Below are 22,834 nucleotides of genomic sequence, written 5' to 3'. Positions count from 1 at the left end.
CTGCTCGGTCAGTGTGACTGTGAAAAGGGACTTCTGACATCTTCTGTTAGCACACACTCTACCCTTGAGGAGTGTGATTGTATTGTTTCAGGAAAGTGAGAAAGAGTGGAAAATCACGAGACAGACGTAACGTCATGTTTTCATTCGTATTATAGTACATGCCTGTCATCTTTGATAATCTATAGGACTATATGTCCTGTCTCATGACTCCAGAAGTGTTTGACAGCTTTGTGTTCTTGTGTATCTATTGATAACCAATCATGTGAGCTTGATTTACCCAAGTAATGACGTAGTTAGTTGACTCTGTTAGCTTAAATACTACTGTTGTGGATGTAAGGCAGGTCGACCTGTGGAACTCCTTGAGAGTGCTGAAGCTGACTTCTGCTGGCAAAACTACAAACCATGTTTCTTCAGTAAATTTTCATCTATTAATTACAATCCTGACTTCTTGTCTTCATTCATTCATAACTGGTCTACGGGTCTTTTACTGTAAATCCCCAACAGGAAGTTGAGACGTCTATATGACATGCTTTAACATTATAACATCATCTATATACAGAGACCAAATTAGACCATTCCGCGATTTAATGGCTTGAAACTATACAAATGGCTGATCTAGACACTCACTGTCTAATATAAACGCGTTGAAGTCTCGACTGAATGCATACATTTAAAATGAACTAAAACCGCAACGTGCAGCATTTGCGAATACATTTATTACACGCGGATTAATGCGGACAAACGCTGTATGAATGACGTAGATGCGCCATCTAGTGGCTGTGTATGGAAGTGTGTTAATTAATTGTTGCTAGTTACAATACAATTAAAAATAGGCCTAATATAAACTACTCAAGGGGTGCCATTTGTTAATGCCATCTTATTTGACATTAGCATAAGATATTTGCACAAAGAATCAACCTATTTGATTAAATATGGTTTAGGTGACTGTTAAACTAATAAACATTTGAACTGATATTTCCAAATTTGCCAGTCAGAATTGGGTAATTATAATAGTTTGTTTTTGTGTTGCTAAGTGAAAGTTATCTATTTTTGGCAAACCGTTTTTAATAATGTAACATTTATTTAGTAACATTAAAGACCCTTTTTAGGGGGATTGGGGTTGGGCGAGGGTGCGTGCAGTCTTCCTTCTTTTTTGTCCTTGGCTGATCACATGCCTGACAAACACCTCCCTGCTTACTGTTATGTCCCATTTACCTGATGATGGACAGTCACTTCCTGCTTTCACATCTGAGAATAATAATCAAATGCGTCTGGGATGTATACATTTTCATCTTGCAAAAACCGGATGCCAGGGTCCCGATGGTAATTAGGTCTTCAGTGCTGGCAGACACGTTACAGTAAACCCAGTTCTCAATTATGATTATTTCTCATCCTTCTGGACAGTTTACCCTCCTTGTAAGCGTTTTCTCGCGCGTGTTATTAATGAACCGGCTGGCGAGCCGTAGCTTTTCTCTTATTGTTTGTTTCTCCCGGTGGCTGGTGTCTGATGGAGCCTGTGATGGTGTGACTATGCCTAACGGAGCCTAATGATGTAGCAAAGTCCAATTACTCCTCTCTTGCTGCCGGAGTTCCCTCGAGTTTCCAGCAGCACACCTTTCATCAGCCAGCCTGCCTCTAGCTGCACACTGAGCCTTACAAACTGAGCCTTGACTGCCTCTCACCAAGGGCACGGTGTGTGCTACCGCCGATCACAGTTTGTAATGGGACATTGTGCTCGCGGCGGTGTGTAACACCTTTGAGCTGTTGTTATTTTAACACGGTTCATATAGCACTCGATAGATCAAGAGATCGACACAGTATGAGGCCCATGCTTCAAGATGTCTTTGTGGTCAGTGGTGTAGTTTACAAAAGCAAATATTGTTAGTAGCTCACAGAATGAATTAAAAATGCTCATTTTACCTAAACGCATACCTATAAATGGTAAATTCAGAAAAACGGAAAATATTTTGAAATGGTCTCTTAATTTTCTGATTCTCACTGCTGTACATTTGCATTCATTTATTTTTAAGACACTTAAAATCAGAATGTTTGTGGTGGTTTTGTTTATTTACAGATTTGTATAACGATAATGAATTTTAGCATGTTTCTTTGTGAGTTTAACCCTAGTAGAAGTGATCTTACATGGCTGTTTTTGCATTTTGAGCTGTGAACTGCACACACACAGACAAATGTGTGTAATTTATCAGTTCTAGTCTGCAGTCTGAAGAAGATGTGAGATTATATAACACTCATCTCCTTAAGGGGTTGACCGGTAACGTCCTCTCGCTCTCCATTATTTTGCTCTTTTTATGATAAACCGAAATTTCCCTCGGGAGTTATTAGCCATGCTTTAAAGAAGAATAAGAGAATGTAAAAAGGAAACCTGAGATGGCTTCAGATTATTATTTTTAAATCTGCAAAGTATAGTTATATAGCAGAACAAATGAGAAAGAAGGCAAATAGCGTGCGATCAGTGATGTAGGCTGATGGTGTATTTTATGCTTTAAAATTCATTTACAGTCACCTCAAATCATGAAATAATGAAACTAAAATGATTCTAGCTATAATGTAATTTCTATACAATGTTAAAATAGAAAAACTGCGAGGAAACAATGGATATGCAGTGGCTGGCCGACACTCAGCAATGTGACCTTGTTTATGTCTAATGTATCATGATTAATAGCTTCATTTAGAAGGGACAGATCACATCTTCATGAAGGCTTTATACCAGGTATTTACCAATTTATCCTGTTTAGCCTGGTTTATACTATGGAGGACCTTCAGTGTTGATGTCACCATCCTGGTGCCCAGCAGTTTTTTCCAAAAAAGATCCAAATTCTTCCTACTTTGTTAGCACACATTACTAGTTTGACCAACAATGCATCCATTCAAGTTAAACCCTCCCAAAAATTGTTTTTGTGATGTCGAAGCAAAAGCTAAAAATGTACGACTCTGATGACCTATTGGATAGTTTGGGTGGAACGTCTGTAACCCCTCCAACTGTCAGTCTGCCGCTAGTTGTTTTTCCTGAATGAAACACCTACTCTTACGCATCCATTAATAATTAAATTCCTCTTCCTCTTATGTGATACTTTTTTCTGTACCTCATTAAATATTCTATTTAGCTAAAAAAATTACATTTACTTCCATCACATAACAGGAGTAAAATAGGTTGCGAACCAGAGATGTCACAATACACTGGTATTAAAAATAACTGTAATATCATATGTGTAGTATTAACACAATATTGATAATCGTCACTTTTATTCATGTAAATAATTCAGCATCCATTTAAAATTTTGCCTTAAAATCACAATGGATACAAACTCTCTCTCTCTCCCTATATTGATTTATTGGCCAAAAAGAATTATCACAAAATAAATAAAACATGTATTTAACTGTTAACATTTATTTCAATAAATGTTGCAATTGTATCTTTACTGTAAAGTCTTGGCCATGATAACTGTGTAAGAAAAAGCTGATATCGTGACAGCCCTATTGTAAATGTACCAATACAATGCATGTCGTCTTGAAAAAATGAGCTAACACTTTTATATTTAAAGTTCCAATGTGTAGTTTTTTGGAGAATCTATTGACAGAAGTGCAATACAGTCTACATAACTATGTGTTCAGAGGTGTATTAAGACCTTACATAATGAAGCTTTGTGCTTTTATTATCTTAGAATGAGCTATTTCTATCTACATACACCGCGGGTCCCCTTACATGGAATTGGCCATGTTATTTCTACAGAAGCCCTAAATGGACAAACTGCTCTACAGAACACGTTTATACATTATACATTACGTAACTCATCCTTCAGGGAGAGAAGCAAAAATGACATCTAAGTCCTGTGTCAGCAGCACTAAATTACACTGGGCCTTTAAAAAAATGAGTACGTTCTGACACTTGTTATCGTCTCACTGGCATGTTTTCAACGCTCTTCACTTTTTGTTATTGTCAGCATGCGCATACAGCCCCAACAAAAGCTCTGTGCTCGCTTTGTGAAGATTCAGCATGCACCACAGCGGGGAATCCTCGGTCTCGCCTTTGTTTAATCTGCCCAAATATTGAGCCTTCACACAAGAGAACTGCTCTCTGATCCCCGGCTTTATTCAAACAGATGCTGTTCCTCTGAAGGAGATGAGCGAGCACCTCTCCAGCTTCCTTCAGCCACCGCAAGCTATTCACAGACATTAAAGACAGGAGCATGTGTTTGATCAGGAGTTTAACTGATGAACATTCCACGATCATGGATCATTTGTATGAAGCTCTGTCTCATCACTTAGTTCTTTTATGTCTTTTAATAGTTCATTTAATAGTTCATCCAAAAATATAAATCCATACCTTTAAGATTTAAAGGGGTCATATGACACGGCTAAAACGAATTATCGTTTGTTTTAGATGTGATGCAAAGTGTATACATGATTTAAGGTTCAAAAACGCTTTATTTCACATACCGTGCATGTTCTCCTCTTCTCCTCATCTCCTCTTTGCACCGCCTCTCTGAAACGCGCAGATTTTTTACAAAGCTCATCGCTCTGAATAGCGAGGTGTGCTATGATTGGCCAGTTAACAGTGCGTAGTGATTGGTCGAATACCGCAAGCGTGTGACGAAAATGTAACGCCTCTTACCATATTTGGAACATCAGGATCCAAAGCAATTGTACTGACAGGTACGCCCACCTTACTTGCGTTTACATTTGGGTGGTCTTAGTCAAATCATATCACGAACTGAGGTAGATTTGTGGGGGTGTGGTTACACGAGGCGTTTCAGGCAGGTCTGGGTGAGCATTCGCTTTTAGATAGAATGCATCTTTTGTTCCGACACTTTCATTTGTGCAATTTTACGTGTCTAATACATGCATGGGCAACTTATAACACACCAAAGACACAGAAAAACACGTATTCGCGCCATATGACCCCTTTAAATCACTAGAGGACTGTGTCATATTGGCATTGTACTTTTTTTTTAAAAAAAAATAAACAATTTGTTCTTTAACAGAAAGTCTTGTTAAGTGTGATTTGAACCCTAACAGCCCTTTAAAAAACAGAATGATGCCTTTATTTTCCACGGCTTTATTAAGACTGCTTCAGGAGTGATGGTTGCCCCAGTGATGGCCCTTATGTGTGGATTAATGTCTAAATTGAGTCGGATTCCCCATGGCACACAGCCGCGTTGTGAGAGAATAGGTCTGTGGACCTCAGCAATAGACGGCCTTTAGATGTCGAACCAATCAATTTGAACTTTGGTTAAATTTTAACATCACAACCTCTTGAATGGCATAGTTCACACAGAAATAATAATTGTTCCATTTATTCATTCTCATGTTTCAAAACCTGTATTTGACTGTTTCTTCTGTGGAACACAAAAGAAGATATTTTGAGACATGTCTCGGTGGTTTTGTACCCATACAATGGAAGTCAATGGGGGCCAGTGTTGTTTGGTTGCCAACATTCTTCAAAATATCTTCTTTAGTGTTCTGATATCAACAATATGTTCTGAACACAGGCTGTCTGTGCAAAATTATGACTCATCATTCTTTTGTGTAATGGGATATTTTTCATTTTAATGTAGCGTGGTGTAATTACTTTTCTTGAAAGTAGGCCAACCATGTTAGTGAATTTCCCATCTCAAAACCCTAAACATATTGGCGGCTTATCCAGTAGCAGCTGGCATTTATAATACACACTAACTAGCATTCAACAAGTGAATCTTGTATTGGATTCTGGCTTATCTCACGAGCCAAAGTTTCAAATTAATTTGTTCTCGAGTACACAAGACCTGAGGCAGGGTAAAATGCTGTTCGCTTGTATTTTGTGACAAGTTATATCGCTGAATCAGCTAGGTCTTATTCTAACATAGCCACCCTGTCCCCGTCTTCTGTTTTATTTCTTGTCTGTAGGGTATAAACTAATAGGCAGCCACTCGGGGGTGAAATTGTGTCGTTGGACGAAGGTAGGTTCTTTCCTTCAATGGATTTTGTTGTCAAGGCTCTTTAGCAACACGATTGTTTCTTTTTTCCCATATAGAAAATTAAAATGTACAATAAAAATGTTGCCGTTTCTTTTTTAGTCGATGCTGAGAGGCAGAGGAGGCTGCTATAAACACACCTTCTATGGGATTGAATCGCATCGTTGTATGGAGACCACACCGAGCCTGGCGTGTGCCAACAAGTGTGTTTTCTGCTGGAGGTAAGAGCTTTTTCGGTTATTAAAAATGCATTTAATGTTATGCTCCTGGGAAAGGTATATTGTTATGATGCTTTGTAAAGGAAAGACAGTTGTAGCATTTGTATGGTAGTTATTTGGCATATGTGCATAAATTATGATGATAAAATAGAGGGTCTTGTGTTGTAATTGCTTGTGACATTATTTAATCTAGGTATGACTGACACGGTTTAATAATGCAGTTTATCATGTTAATTGATCTGTGTAATGTAGTTATACTGTGTGGGCATATAGTATATACTGTGTATACTGTGTGCAATTGAAAATACAGTGAAAAGTTCATTCATAATCATTCCTGTTTAACTTAAATTCACAAAATCGATCTTTTTGCGAGAGGCATCTGAGCAAACAGTTTGGGGATCATTGACAGATGAAACGGTGCCAGATTTAGGAACAGGAAGTCATACAGGTTGAAAAAGGGGAATCGGAGTCAGGAAAGTATCTTGAGCTGGGACTCTGACTGGGTTCAGAAGCGATATTGGGCGACAATTTTCAATCCCCCTTTACGTATGTTTACAACATCGGTAGTATTTTTTGCGTTTTGCGTTCTCGCTTCAGTTAAAACGGAGAGAAAGTAAACATTGTTCATTTAAATAAACTGACGACAACAATACAAACAATACAAAGCGTGTTGAAAATGAAGTTACACTTTAAAGCTGAAATCCGTAACTTTTTATCAGAATATCTGATAACACTGTCACTTTAGCGAAGAGCTCGTGAGAGCGGCTAAACGTTAGCCCCGTGTCAAATCTGCAAAAGCAAAGATCTCTTTCACTGCGGTTTTACAGCACCTGACATACAGACAAAAACACATCTCTGATGGGCGTTGAGATATGTAATGAACACATAGTTATTGAGTTAGATTCCGTACGCACTGCATATCGTTTTTGTAAATACTGTTGTCAGTATCTGTATTTTTCGGGGTTTGTAATTCGATAGTAGAGTGCAGTTATCTCTCTGGGAAACCAAATTTATCTGCAGTGTGTACGTGTATCAGTTTACTTCAGACTGCAACCAAAAGGAATGACAGGCAACCGACAGCTGAGTGAGTGACTTGAGCTGAACGGTCCAGACCTTATACGCCGCTCGGTCTACACAGCGCGGCAGTTGAACACAACTACAGTCTACATGTTTTGTGTCATTTGATCTCCTCTTTTGATCGGCCGTTATAGAGATCGCCGGAGCACCCTTAGTGGAAATGTTTAAAAAATGTATTTTAACCTGCAATTTTATGTTTCAAACAGAGGTGGCACTGGCAACATAAGACAAAACTTATTGCAGCTTTAAGTTAGAATAGAAGACATTAAACTTGTCAGACCTTAACTTGAGAAGGATGTTTCTGTAATCTGCTTCCTGATGTACTTCTGAATATATTGTAAGTGCAGTGAAAGATGCAGCGATGATTCACAGTGGCAACTGTGGGAAGAGGAAAGCATTCAATGCTCCTGCTGTTGGCAGTGAGGTTTCGTAGGGAAAAAAGGGTTGTCATAGACAATCACAGCTCTTCTGAAGAATGGATCTGAGATGATTTCTAGCATTAGTGACCCTTATGCCAAGTTGACACTACATGATTTTAAGCCCGATTTTCAAGTCGTTGAGCTCGCCGACAGGTAGGGCTGTGATCGGGGGCAAAACAGCGTGCGATTAGCGCACGTCAAACATTATGTGTGCACTAGTACTGACTCATCAAAGAGGCTCCCTGACGTGTCGCTGATGCCTCGCAGACGCCAGACAAATATCTAACATGATAAATATCTGGAGCTGTCGTCCGACTCGACATCATGTGATGTCAAGTGACGCAACGAGCCACAGCCAATGACAGCAAGCCATGGGTTGAGGTCACCGGAACTGCCCCCTTATGCTAATCCATTCATTCACCCATATCCTTTGTTTTTTCCTTTTTCTAGGTTTTTCTGAGCAGATCATCAAGCAAACAGCTTGAAGCGCAAATTTCTTTCCGACGTCCATTTTCACATAAACAATTCCCGTGTCGCATGTTTTTCGTGTCATTTTCTGGTCCACTTCTCGCGTTTTTTCGTGACAAAACGTGGTTTGGAAAACCGGATTGAGTCGCTGGGTGACAGAAATGTTCAAAGCTCGTGTAGTGTGTCACCTGCTGTTGCAGATCATTTACGTAGTGTCACCAGAGGTTGCCCTAGACTTTTTCATTAGGCTCGTAAAAATCCGTCATAATCTTTTTTTACCCGTCACTATGGTGCAAGGTGATATTACGTGCCAATTAGCAAGTTTGTGACGTCATCGCGACGTACATGCGTTCTTTGAACTTACTGTATATTAATACCCAATAAAGCCAAAGTCGTTTACATATTTAATATACTGTATGTGACCCTGGACAACAAAACCAACAAAACGTCTTATGGGTCAATTTTTTCGAAATTGAGATTTTTACATAATCTGAAAGATGAATAAATAAACTTTCTATTGATGTATGAGTTGTTAGAATAGGACAATATCTGGCTGAGATACAACCGTTTAAAACTCAGGAATCTGAGAGCGTAAAAAAATCAAAATATTGAGAAAACTGCCTTTGAAGTTGTTAATCAGGGGCACTGTGGCAGACCATCCACTCACAATAATAAAGTTTTTATATATTTAAGGTAGGAAATTTACAAAATATCTTCATGGAACATGATCTTTACTTAATATCCTAATGATTTTGGGCATAAAAGAAAAATCGATAATTTTGACCCACACAATGTATTTTTGTCTTTTACTAAAAATGTTCCCGTGCTACTTAAGACTGGTTTTGTGATGCAGGGTCACATATTTTACGCTGTTTAATAATAATTCATTGTAATAAACGGGAAGGAAGAAAGCGGGAACCGGCGAACATTTAAAGACTTTAATCAAAAATAAATAAACAATAAACAGCAGCAAAACAGGCCGGCAGCCCCTCACGGACGACTGCTGGCCACATGAACATAAACAAAACTTGAATGTCCGGGCCCGGTCCTCTCTCGCCGTATACTCCTGTCGCTCAGCCTTTTATGCTTCCGATCTCCTCCATGAGAGATACGAGGCCTGTGTGGCGCCCAGCTGACACTCATTATCAGTCGCGTCACTGGCCTCGCTTCCTCCTCCCACGGCTCTCGTCACGCCTCCCTCGTCACATTCATTTATTCACACACATTTTAAGCTGCTGTTAGGTCATGAAAGGAGAAGACGCAGGGAGACTCTTTTTCCACTCACTGAAAGTTAAGGTCTATCCAAAATGACGCTAGTCCTATCGCTTTCTGAAGGAAAAAAATCTGTTAACACCGCACCACTGGTTTTTGTGCACCTGTGTGTATGAGAGCACGCGACGAGAGGTTATTATTGAATGACAGATGCATGCTTTTCAGAATCAGATCCAGAAACAACGCCACAAACAACGTTAGAGATCGCTGTGTTATTATAAAAAGTGCAAAAAGTTTTTCAGTTCGTTTTGAAACTATGGCGAAACAAATTAGACGGTGGTGGGCTGTCATAGTCTTGTTTATACACGCCCCTGGCTCCGCACCGCGAGTCTCCGCTGATCCCGCGTGAGTTTTCCTGAAAAGACGAGGCGTTTGAGTAATGAATGGGAAACGTACGCGTCGCGTCCCTACGATCACGTATGATGAAAGGAAATGATTGGATGCTCCCAACTCGACAAAAAGGGGAATTACAAACTGCCCTCATTGTAAACCGTCAAAACGAAGGTCACTGGTATAAAAAATCTGTCAATGACGGAGAATTTTCGGTTAACGCGACCTCTGAGTGTCACGTAGGGTGAACACATTAACAACTTAAAGACACTAGACTTCACAGAGAGCAATTTATGTAGTCTGAACAGCTCGGCGTTCGGCCGACGTTTAAAGTTGTGTAATGTGAACTTAGTTGCCTTGTGGTTCAGTAAAGAGCGGCTTCGTAAAGCCAGTGCATAACTGAGATGACTAAACACATCATAGTCTATGACATTTGTCTATAAACAAACCACATGCTTACCCCATAGATCTGGTGCAGGGCATGCTGGGACAGCCTCCAATGCTCAAAGGCTCTTGTGTCTGGTTTTGAGCCGCTCTTTGGGATTAACAGAGCAGATTGTGAACGTCTCGGAGAAGCTTTCATTGTGAAATTCTTCCCTTGAGAACAGCCATCATTTCCAATCCAATTTTCTCATCCGCTCGGCTAATTTTGAGACATTACGGAGCATTATGAAGAAAAATCGTCATCTTGAAACTGACAGTGAGCTCTGTTTTTATGCCGTTGTGTAAGAGCGGTGTTTGGGATGTAGTTGTTGGCATCGTGGGTTGTATCGCGCCGCTGTGACTCGGAGCGTTGCGCTAATCAAGTTTTCCCATTTGCTTTATTGCCACATGCTGTGCGTCTCCTCAAATGCCTCGTAGTTTTTAATGACATAATGCAAATAAATGTGCTTAAGAAGTTTGAAAATGTGAAATTAGATTAGCTCTCTGCACTGAGGGAAATATTGAACTTCATACAAGGGGAGTCATTTGGTTAAAAGTGGCAATCGAGTAAATGATCCTGAAGAGGCCTCTTGATGTGAACGAGATGGATATTTTAGGCTATTTCGTCAAATTTTCTCTTGAAGACATTCCACACTTTTTCTCTTTTTACTTTTCTCACTTAGTTGTTATACTGTAGGGATTTTATTGTCTTGAACGTCATCAGTGTGTTTGTTCGTTTGAATTGTGTTTGTAAGAAATACAGGTAGTAATAGACTACTAATATGGATTATATATATATATATATTGGTCCTCTTATTCACTTTTTTAAAGTGCACTTTCTTTCCTCGTACATAATAGGATTTGCTTTTACGAGTTCGGTGTGGAAAAAGATATGAAAACATATCCAGGGTTTTCTCATCTCATGTTGCTATTTACAACCGGGGAACGGAAATAAAGCCACATTGTGTGGCATTTCTGCCCTTTCGTCTGATGTGAGTTGTTGAAAGGGTCACAAGACGCTAATTTGCCGAACAGCGTGGGTGCAGGTGGTCTTCTCGAGAGAATGTATAATATTGTGATGGTGTCATGCTGACATGAGCTGTCCTCTCTCATTTCCTCTGTGCAGACACCACACCAACCCGGTGGGCACCGAGTGGCGCTGGAAAATGGACCCGGCCGAGAAGATCCTTCAGGAGGCGGTGGAGAACCACAGGAATATGATTCGACAGTTCAGAGGTAAGGCCTCTCTGTAGCATCAGCATCACTTACCTTCAGCTAACCTTTTATTCTGTCTTCAAACAAATAAGTGGGGTGAATAAATGAGTAGTTTAAGGCTTGTACTATCAGAAGAAACTTTTAATGGGTACAGAGTGCTTCGCATTGTATCAGAAAATGTCTTAAAATGCAGGTTTGTTTACAGCAAATGCATTTTTTTGTGCTTTGGTAGATACTTAATTCACATAACTCAGGATATACTTTTTTAGTTTTTCATTTTAATTTCTTTAAAGTGCTTTTTCTGGGAGTTGAGCACAATCTTTGGGATCTGTCAGTTGAGCAACTTTGTTTTTATGTTATCTTTGTACCAATGATTTCAAAAACTTGTCATTCTCCTTGAACACAAATGATAATTGTATTATTTTTCATGCAACTCAATTACAGAACATTCATGCGAGTTGTTAATATGCCTTTAGATTGTACAAAAATAACATTTTTATTTTGTTTGTTTATGTGTCTGGTGGTGTATAAACATAGCAAAATGTATCTAAATCCTTTTAGTCAAGAATCCAGCTGGAAAACATTGTGTGACAACACTGTTGACTTCTCAACACTTTGAAAACCCTCTCGGTCTCGGACGTTGTCTGACAGACACCGAGGGTATATTTAGCCATCACTACAGTTTGCAGGCGGCAGTAAGAGGACAGGCTCTAAGTGCAGTTCCTCTTCCTCTAATTTATTCATTTGTACCCTGTCATTTTCTCTGGCAGCTGATGCATCAGATTTGTGGTGGAGCCGTCAGCTTTCAGCAGCATTAGAGAGACTGGTTTTGTGATCTGATCAGATTGACGGACTGAGATGAGATGGAACGGTGTTCTTGGCTGTGACTTTAAGGCTTGAGAGTACCAGTTCAGGGTTTTAATTTGCCTGTGTTGTTGTTTATGTGCTTACATTGTTAGGCAGACTTGTAAGGTGGTACTTACTGAACTGAACTAAACTAAACTAAACTAAACTAAACCACCGTCAGGTTTTTATTATGTTTTTTTTAGGGCTGTCAAACGATTAATCGCATCCAGAATAAAAGTTTGTGTTTACATAATAAATGTCTGTGTACTGTGCATATTAATTTTGTATTTATAAAAACATACGCATACACGCATATATTTAAGAAACATAAAAATCAGTAAACATTTATATATAAGTTAAATTATTGGTAAATATAAATAAATGCACATGTTAATATTTCCTAAATATGTATTCATCTATGTGTATGTGTTTATAAACACAAAATTAATATGCAGAGTACACAGACATATATTAAGTAAACACAAACTTTTATTCTGGATGCGATTAATCGCGATTAATCGTTTGACAGCCCTAGTTTTTTTGTTCTTTTTTCACCAGCTTGATTGCCAGTAGAGGTGTCAACACATTCGCAATACACGGTACACATTCGCAATTAATAGAGTGCCTGTAGATTATTTCTGATAACAATCAAAAGAAACCAAGAAGTAGGGCTGTCACGATTATTAAATAATCGTCTCATCGCGATTGTTTGACCTCATCGCGATGGTTACAGATCATCGCAATTATTGCACATCTCTATAGAAGACACTAGGGGGAGCTGCAGTGCATCTGCATATTGCATATTTTAGTGCATATATTGTTACTAAAGCATGGTAATACTTGTAAAATGTACCACCACAACACAATCACTTAAAAAAAAACTAAAGCATATACCATAAAAATAACCTGCAGTACAATTTCATATTATTTCAGTGTGAAAACCAGTCTACCAAAATCTCATTAACACAGAAGTAAACTTTTATTGTAGTCTTGCAAGTGAGAAAAAAACAGACTAGAAGCTTTTCTATGACTGATAGCATTTTAATGGTGGCTTCAATTCACTCCTGATCAATTTACTTAATTTACAAGTATTTGGCGGTTGTATTATTGACAGGTAAAAGCCTAAACCTTAAATATATGATGACCCAATTTTTTCCTATGTATTTCCAAGAAAAAAAACATAGTCTTATATTCAGAACAATATGGTCGTTTCAACAGACAATTAATCGTCATAATCGCAATGATTTATTAGACAATTAATCGTCAGCCAAATTTCATAATCGTGACAGCCCTACGGCTAAACTTGTGTCTCCAATATTTAGAATTTAGGCTGCGATAACAAGCTCAACCGCTAGATATCAATGTCCCATACGGTTTCTTCAAATGCGACAAAGATACACGGCGATTCAACAAATCGTTTATTTAATACAATTATTTTACAATGAAGTAATTAAATTAATATTAACATAAATTAAATCAAATGTAATTAGTTATATTATAAGACATCAGCCAGACCGTTAAACAAACACAGACTGGAAGTTAACTGCAGTCCAGGCACGAAACGGTCTTTAAATACACACAAATTATTTTTCTCTCTCCTTTATCTTAAATGTGTGCTTTTCACTGTGCGTGCGTGCGTGCGTGCGCGTGCGTGCGCGCGCGCGTGCGCGCGTGCGTGCGCGTGTGTGTGTGTGTGTGTGTGTGTGTGCGTGCGTGCGCGTGCGTGTGCGTGTGTGTGCGTGTGTGTGTGTGTGCATGCATGTGTGTGTGTGTGTGCGTGTGTGTGTGTGTGCGTGTGTGTCTGTGTGTCCGTGTGTGTGCACATTTGTGTGTGTGTCTATGTGTGTTAGTACGTGTGCATATTGTGTGTGTGGAGTGTTTTTTATGTGGGTGTGTCTGTCTTCTGTGTTTTCAACTTTTTCTTGTTTTTACATGTATAACTTTAATTGTTTTGCTTATAGTCAATATGTCTCATGTACAGCTGCTTTATAACAATGAAAATTGTAAAAAGCGCTATATAAATAAAGTTGACTTGACTTGACTTGACACGCATGTATAATTAGAAAGAAAATTATATATTTAGGCATATTAAATATGTACATATTATATAAATCATATATAAATGTAAAAATGTACACACGTAAAAATTTCTTAAATATGAAGAGTTTGGCTCCAAAATGAGAACGCCGTTTTAATTTTTTTTTCAAAAATCATGTTTTTTTATTGTGCATTCCAATTAATATCAATCAAACTGCAGTTGGTTTGTTTTGATTTAAGCCATAATAAAAAAATACAGCTAACTAACACAATAAAACACATCATTTTGGAACCAAACTCTTCATATGTACATGTATGTGTGTGTATTTATATATACAAAATCGTTATACACAGTACACACACATGTAAAAAAAAATGTTTGCATATGATTAGTCGCGAATAATAATTTGACAGCCCTGGTTGCCAGATACCTGCCATCATATTGATTTCCCCTTAATAATTTTTTTGGTCCAAATGGCACATAATTGGTTCAGTAGTAAATTAGTAAAATGTTTTTGCAGTCTGCCAAATGCATAAATGTAATGTGAATCAAAAAGGTTTGCAAAGCCAATAAAATATTTCCTGAAGTCCTCATTGCTTAAACTTATTACACTCAACATGGCTTTCCAGGCTATTGTAATATTGTAAGCCAGTCAGATTGAAATGGGCGATTCTAGTGTCTGGCAGATTTATGTGTAATAAAGACATGACATAAAATTCTAATTCTAAAGAATCTAATGCCAGTAAACCTCTTTCCTTTCCAAATGTGCCTGTAGCGACGTAACACATTCCTGTCTTTCATTCATGATCTGACCAATCAGGTGACGTCAACTTATAATGAGTTGTGAAGTCAGCGGCAGAATTTAGAGATCTGAGGGCTTTTGAGGAGATTTGTATCTGGCATTTCTTTACGGCAGGCAACATGATTGAGAGAGAGAGTCGTGTCAACAGAAGTTCAAAATTTTCGCGTGTCGCGTGATTCATGGAGCCTTCAGATAGTTCCAGGAAGTTATGTTTTCTCTTTAAATGCTTTATTTCTTTCGTTTTTTATACATTAAATGACTTACGTCTTTAAATGGCTTAAACGTTTGTCACAATCAGGCTGTTTTGCCGCAGCTCCATGCGTTACTAGTAACTTCCTGGAACTGTTGAGAGCCTCCATGAACCGGCATTGCTGTAAAATAACGGTTCCATTGGAGTCAACGGAGTTGACACAACTCTCTCTCTCTCACAATGGCTCTGGAGAGGGCCAGGTGGCTTTTTGAAGAAACAGGGTTCATGGACCTTAAGGCTGGAACTGAATCGACTGATTTAGAAACTGTTTGTCATCAGCCTACAGCAGTCTGAAAAAATCATCAGATGTCTGGTGTAGATTGAGAGGGATTTCTTATGATATTGGCTGGAAATGACATTAGGTGGGGTGGCGCAAACCCAAAGTCAATTCATTTTATCAGGCAAGAATTATTGCTTCTGCTGTTCAGACTCAAGACATCTGTATTTGATCATCTGCCTTCTAAGTCAAACTTTTGTATTTGGGAAGTACGCGTTAAGTGTCTAAAATGAATGGTCTTGACAAATGGACACAGTAAGACATTTTGGCCATTCATTAGTATAGTTAATGCATCTGAAAAAGAGCAATTGAGTTGTTCATAAAGACTGTGGGATTGTGCCAGATGTGTGTGTGTGTTTATGTGCCTGTGTCCACAAAGTGCTCTTAGTCACAGCATCATCTCTGGCTTGGTGGCACGGTTGACATTTAACGGTGACATCATTGCTGTGTGTAGCAGTGCCGAGCCATGCTGACCCAGGGCTAAGTAAACAAACACACTAACAACTGAACGTACGCTGCAGATGAAAGACCAGGAGGCACGCTGTGCCGAGGGTACAGAGCACAAGAATCTGATCCAGAGTTTATAGAGAGAGAGAGGAACGTGTACTTCAACTTGCACTTGTCACTGTTTGTGCGAAAAATTAAAGGGACAGTTTATCCAAAAGGAAATTGTCACACTCAAACCCATGCTGTCTTTTTTTCCATGCAACTCAAAATATATACTTTTTAGACTATTTTCGTCCTGCTTCTTTCTGTTATGAAGAGGCGGGGCCACGTTTCTGATCCCTTGTCAGTCACATGTTGATATAAGTCTAGAAAGAAAGAGTGGTCTTGATACTGTTGTTTGATCTTTGATGCCATGTTATAACTACTAACCATGTGGTGTGTTTGATCACATGACAGGGGTTCCAGGCGTGCGTCCCGAGCGTTTTGATGAAGGGCTCACCGTAAAGCACTGTGCTCTGTCTCTGGTGGGTGAACCCATCATGTATCCTGAGATCAACACCTTCCTCCGACTCTTACACCATCAGCACATATCCAGCTTCCTGGTGACCAATGCACAGTTTCCAGAGGAGATCAGGTGAGCCTCAGCATCCCAATCAATTCTGAACCATCTGAACTGAAAGAGGCTTTGTCAATTGTGAAACATTCACATTGTGTAAAGTAGGGCTGCACGATAATTTATCGCGATACCACTAAATCCTATTGTAATCGAGCTGGCTGCGATATGCAATGTGTCGATATTTTTTTTAATGCGTAGCTTGTCCGTGAAGCACGTCTCTGGGATCAGTAGGAAATGCTGCTCGATCTAAAAGCAGTGCGAGTTTGAGTCGCTTATAATGTGCGTTTGAAAAAGCAACACCCGTCAAACATGATCATTATAAATATACTTTATTATCATAAAAATACCCGATGAGGCTTGAGTAACAGTGATAAAAAGATGTCCATAGGCATTTCCTAGATTCTAGAATGTGTTATGATCTTCTTCTGCAGTGCATATTTGGAGTGCAGTGCGTATCACACGAGAGCGCCCTCTGGCTTTTGGATGCAGCAGCATTTTCCCGTACTTCACTCCAAAGCTGTGCATAAATCACGTGATATTTATCGTCGGTTTATTTTGACAGCCCTAGTGTAAAGGACTGTTCAGTGTCAGTGTCTTGAGACATTCAGATTTTGCAGAGTAACCCAAAAAATGTTTTGTGTATTGCTGCTTTGCTAATTGTTCATTCTGGCAATTTTAACACCAAACTTAAAGATACCAAACATAAAGGCATAAGGCTAAGGTCAAACCCTAAATGCTCAGTTTTTGTGATGTATATTTTGAGATTTTGATAGAACATCCAAAACGATGTTGTGTGCTGGGCTAAACAATGCTTTGTTTAAAATAGTTAACAGAGTTCGAATTCATTATATACACAAAGATGTGTCTGTTAATTTGTGTTATTTTGGAGTCGTATATTGCCGTTTTGGGTTTGTTTAGATGTATTTGGTCCATGTTTGGTCTATCGTGCTTGCGTCAACCGTGCTCGCGTCAACCGTTTTCGCGTCAACCCAGTTCGCATTAATCCAGTTCGTTTTAAGTGCGAATACAACCTAAATGTAACTTAACGCTTAAACTAAAAGAAAGTAATGAATTGATTAAAATGTTTACAAGCAACCAACCCAGTCAAATCTTAGCATTAACACTAAACCAAACCCTGAAATCTGATTGGCTGTCAGGAATGTTCCCACAATAACGCTGACCCTGAAACGTAGAGCTCTGCTAAATCAGCCGCCGCACTCTGTTTTTGGATGTGTTTGTTCTCAGTCTTTCTGCACTAGTTAAAACTGCAGAACATCCTCCAGCTTGAAGTTCTTCCTCAGTCTTTGAAGTCTCACAAGGGCTGTAACCGCACTGATAAGAACCATAATCAGGCGCTGAATTGCAAATTGCAGCTCCTTTCACTCCCAGCTCGTCCTCTTCTGCTGCCTTGTGCTGAATTCAAGTTTGAGAGCAGCCAAAAAAACCATCTCGCTCTGCTCCCAGCTTAATGCAAAACACATCTTTGCCTAATTCACCTGCGCGTCATGCACTGAATCCTCTCACAGAGCCAGTCGGTTTCTCCGGGTGAGGAGACGCCACCTCGTGCACTTGCTGTTGTGTCGAGGAAGTGCGAAACGCTTGTCAATCGCTGTGGGGTTTATTTCGGGACTTAGGCTTTGTCACGCTGCGGCAGAAGTTTCCAGCGTAATAAACAAACCAACAGGGCAAAAACATATTCGCAGGGTCTCAGCTGCACAACACCCCTCCTCTCAAAAATGCTTTTTCATGCCGCATAATAATGAAAGCTTGGACCTGCAGTCTCACTCATATCAATATGCTCATGTTTTACTGTTTTCATTTCCGAGACAAATTGGTACACACAGAGACACAAAGGCGGAACTAAAGCAACCCCCCCCCAAAATATCCAATTATACCGAGGCCTTCATTTTTAGTTTGCCGTGTTGTTGCTTAGCATGCAATGAGTAAACAATCCTTCTTGTTATATTGTTGCTTCCTTTCCAGTATATTTAAAGAAATTCTACTTTGTGAGTGGATCAAGTGTTTAAGAAAGCCCTGATAGAACACTTAAATCACCCTGCCAGACGTGCTAAGCTGTAATGTGAATTTTCTGACTTTTGGGTTGTTTGAAGGTGTTTGGTTCTTCATGCGCCTGCTGCCCCACAAGCCCAATGATTTGATCAGTTTCTTCCAACTTTGATGCCTTCCCTTCATACTGCACAACGGGCGGCACGGCTCGCATTGCACATCCTGACAAATAAGTACAACTGACTTCACCAGATGGATGATGGGGCTTTAGAGGTCGGCCGTCCATTAGAACTACACATAACTGAATTGTGAACGGTTGAAATGATATTCTCTTGGATGCCCGTTGCGTTATTGTTCATGGTTGTAAACGTATTTCAATTCAACATTTGTCCACTTTGTTGTCTTTTTAATAGAATAGTTAACTAAACACTGAAAGACCCTCACGTGTGCAAGTGAAAGTGAATGGTTTCTTGGTTATGTGTAGGAATCTGGTGCCCGTAACGCAGCTCTACGTCAGCGTTGATGCCAGCACCAAAGACAGTCTGAAGAAAATTGACCGTCCTCTCTTCAAAGACTTCTGGCAGCGCTTCCAGGACAGTCTGAGAGCTCTCGGTGAAAAGGTCAGTCCACTCGGCCAAGTCTAGATAAAACGGGGATCTTTTGAATTGATTCGAGTCATTCAGTTCGTCATTACACAATGAAAAACACACGTAGAAGGGAACATTTTTACTCTCAATTTTTTGAAATTACACATTTTTGTACAGTGTCCAGTTGTCCTTGCTTCGGTTATTAGTACATTGCTAGTTTATTGACTGTATATCACATTAGGAAATACAAATAAGATACCTCTTCACTGGTGAAAAAAAGCTGGGTTTAGCTGGTGGGTCAGCCGATGTTGCAGCATGACCAATTAAGCCCAGCTTGACCAATTAAAAAGCAAAAAATAAATAAACATGGGCATCCTTACTGGAGAATAAGATTGTGCTGTTTATTGTTAATGATTCTCTGCAGTCGCTCATGTCATTGTTTATTCAGTATTTGACAAGGGCAGTCGTTCTGTTGGGAAGCGTGTAAAACACAAGTAGTTGGTACTAAAAAGGATTGTTTAATAGCTGAGAGGTGTTTTCCTCTGTGCACTCATTATGCTTTTTTCATTCATATCAGATCGTAATGACCCTGAAGCTCCACCGTTGATTTAACCTCAATCCAGAGCTTTAGATTTGTGCAACTAAAGGGGGTGAAACGGCTCACATTGTCGCTGTTTTTAAATAAAAGCCGCGAGATGCTCTTCAGATGTTGAACTGCGTCGAGGCGAAGCTCTGTAAAAATGCCAGAGCGATGAAGCGAGAGCGTAGGGGCTGCCCGTCAACGGCTCTTACACGACGTTGGGCATGCTGAGATGACAAAAGCGGTTTGTTTCGCGGAGGCCTTGGCATTACAGCTTAATGATTTTAAGTGCCATCATTCAGAGATGATTCATAGCGCCCGGGTGCTGAACTTTTGTAATGAGTTCCCCGAATGTGCCGCTGAACAGACTGATCTCACTATGTGTGCACGCTGTGCATATGTGCGTACGTGAGTCATGAGGAGGAAGACATGAGAATACGTTGTTTTTTTTTGTTGTTTACGAATGAGTCGACATCACCTGCTGCTTATTGTCTGAAAAAGATTCAAAGACGCACGAAGTGGTGCAGGTTGATTTTCAGGCTTGGGTCATCTGATGTATACTTCAGCCCTACAATAAAATCACCAGTTGCATTCTGATTGGTCGGCCAATATGCTACTGGAAAGTCCTTTTAAGTGAAGCCATCACACAAGGTGGTCATATTTGCAGTGTTTTTGGGAAGGTGTTTCAGTCATAGGAAACCAAGTCCTGTCCACTTGATTGACAAAACACGATTGGCTCTTTTTTCTGGAAGGCGAGACTTCCATCGCTCCCATGATGCACAGGGTTTTATAAGGGCTGTCGGTTTAATTTTGTGATGGATTAATAATGCAATAAACTATTTTTACGAATGTTCTGTCTCACGCCTGCTTCGCCTCCATTACTTAAACTTCTCGTCTTGACTGGAACTGTTTTTTAAATCTCAGATTTGTCTATGCAATTATTTACCACATATTTAGACACAGTTATTACTAAATGGAAGGAAAGGGAAAATATAATGTCGTTTTAGAGCAAGAACAAGGAAGAATTTAAATACCTACGCTTCACGATACGAGAGCCTTTTATTGTATGTGATTGTGTGCAATGGCCACATTACGTACATCACAGATGACATTTTCCCAACTACATAAACTGCAAAGTGTATAATAGCAGGGGGAATCTTCACATCATTTTTTTCATGACTATATGCATCTCGGAGTAGGGAGCGTGAATCATTACCTGAGTATGTTCTGTTTAAGTTCCAAATTGTACTGTGTAGTAAAGAGAGTATATTATTATTGCACATTGCTTTAAACAAATGCATATACCCATGGAAGGCAGCAGTTTACCAGAATTCATAAAGTGCGCCCGCATGTTGTAAATTCTGATCAAAGACCAATGGACAATGGTACTTATTTCATGAATTGACCTCGAGAACCTTAACATTCACACACTCACAAAACGTTTATTAAATTTCAGCATTAAGTATTACGCTGATAAGGACCATCAGAGAATTAATTTACCCAATTTTTAAAATTCATGTAATGTTTTTTTCACTCTTCGGCTGTTCCAATTTACACGCGTCCCTCCATACTAAACATGTCCTTGAATCTCTCAGCTTTCAGTCTGAATTGGTCATGTTTAGTTAGTTTCATCTCCTCGTCAGTCGTGACATATTTTCTGTTGTTTGTCACGTGTGCAGTCTCTGACGGTGATGCGGTTTTCAGGAGAGAGCTGTTTACATCTGCAAGCAGTCCTGCTCTTCTAAGACCTTTCACGGAGCTGAAAATACCACACGTAGTGGTGAATAGAGGTCAGGCGAAAAGTCACAGCATGTTTTAGAACTTTGTTCTGCCATTCTGTTGGATTTTCATCCGGCCCCCGCTGATGGTCTAAAACAAACCCTCTTCTCTGGCTTCCACTATACTAGGAGGTCACAGGAACCTATTTTATATTTATACTTGCTATTTCTAAAAGGAACACACATTGTAAGTTCTGAGTGTTTTTTATCATTGTCGTGGAATTGTTTGCTCTTTTTTTTTCTTCCTGAAGTGCAAGTGACAATAACCACAACAACATAAAATCATAACATATTTGATTTTAATACAGACTTGCAGAAGGGATGGACCAACGGTACGCCGCAGTGGGCAGAGCTACCCTCACAACACCACAGGAATAGAAATGCAAAATCTGAATCCGCTTTAAAACATGATGCTCTCCTAAATACCTTCACCTACTGCCCCGTCACTCCGATTAGACATCACTCCAGTTCATACACATGTGTAGCACACCTGCGCAGGCCAGATCCGTCTGAATCTTCCCTGGCTGTCGGATCTTTTGCTTCCTTTCAAAACCACTAATTAACATGGATCAGGCACATTGCTGAATGTGCTGACATCTGTCCTCAGCCACCAGACAGTCGTGCAAAGACACACGGCCTATAGGGACGGACACAGTTATTCTAAGGAATGTGACGGTCCCTCCGAGCGTTTGATTGACGGGTAGAACGGGCATAGGAGGGATGAGCATCCATTATCACTGTGTTGCGTGAGGTCTTTCTCACCTCAGGGCACTCGGTGTGTGTGATGGTTCTATGAGTAATGATGTGGGATGGAGCGGTACATGCTCTAAGACCCCAGGGTAGATGCCGGAGGCTAAAGTTTGGAGAAACTCGCTTATTAAAAAGTACTCTCTCTCTCAGTGTTCACCTTGACTCTTGTCGCTAGTGATATAATTAAGCATCATCAGGAAGATTACATTGACGCAATGGCTGGAAATGAAAAGTTACACTAAATTCTGATTCTAAGTTTCTGTTGCTTTTCTTTTGGCAATTGCTCTGTTGTGGAAAATTAATTGTGGTTATATTATGGTTTCATCGGATGCACGCCGTGCCTGGCCCGAAGTTAAGTTCCAGTCTGTGTTTGCTTATAATATAACAATTTATTTATAATTAATTTATACAATAAAATATGAAAACAAATGAATATTAATATATTAATTGTATTAAATTAAA

General features: G+C 39.5%; 1 protein-coding gene across 1 annotated transcript in view; it reads left to right on the top strand.

The window, feature by feature from the left end:
- tyw1 (tRNA-yW synthesizing protein 1 homolog (S. cerevisiae)) overlaps window positions 1–22,834 on the top strand; it is a 53,767-nt gene that overhangs the window by 13,864 nt on the left and 17,069 nt on the right. Inside the window, exons 9-13 of the mRNA XM_057350600.1 lie at window positions 5,905–5,957; window positions 6,075–6,193; window positions 11,306–11,415; window positions 16,511–16,688; window positions 19,162–19,297. Coding sequence (XP_057206583.1) covers window positions 5,905–5,957; window positions 6,075–6,193; window positions 11,306–11,415; window positions 16,511–16,688; window positions 19,162–19,297 — 596 coding nt within the window. The remainder of the gene's footprint in view (window positions 1–5,904; window positions 5,958–6,074; window positions 6,194–11,305; window positions 11,416–16,510; window positions 16,689–19,161; window positions 19,298–22,834) is intronic.

This window comes from Triplophysa rosa, linkage group LG14 (genome assembly GCF_024868665.1).
Source record: "Triplophysa rosa linkage group LG14, Trosa_1v2, whole genome shotgun sequence".
Taxonomy (NCBI): Eukaryota; Metazoa; Chordata; class Actinopteri; order Cypriniformes; family Nemacheilidae; genus Triplophysa; species Triplophysa rosa.
Note: the sequence above shows the minus strand (reverse complement) of the source record. Positions and strands in the feature narration are given on the sequence as shown.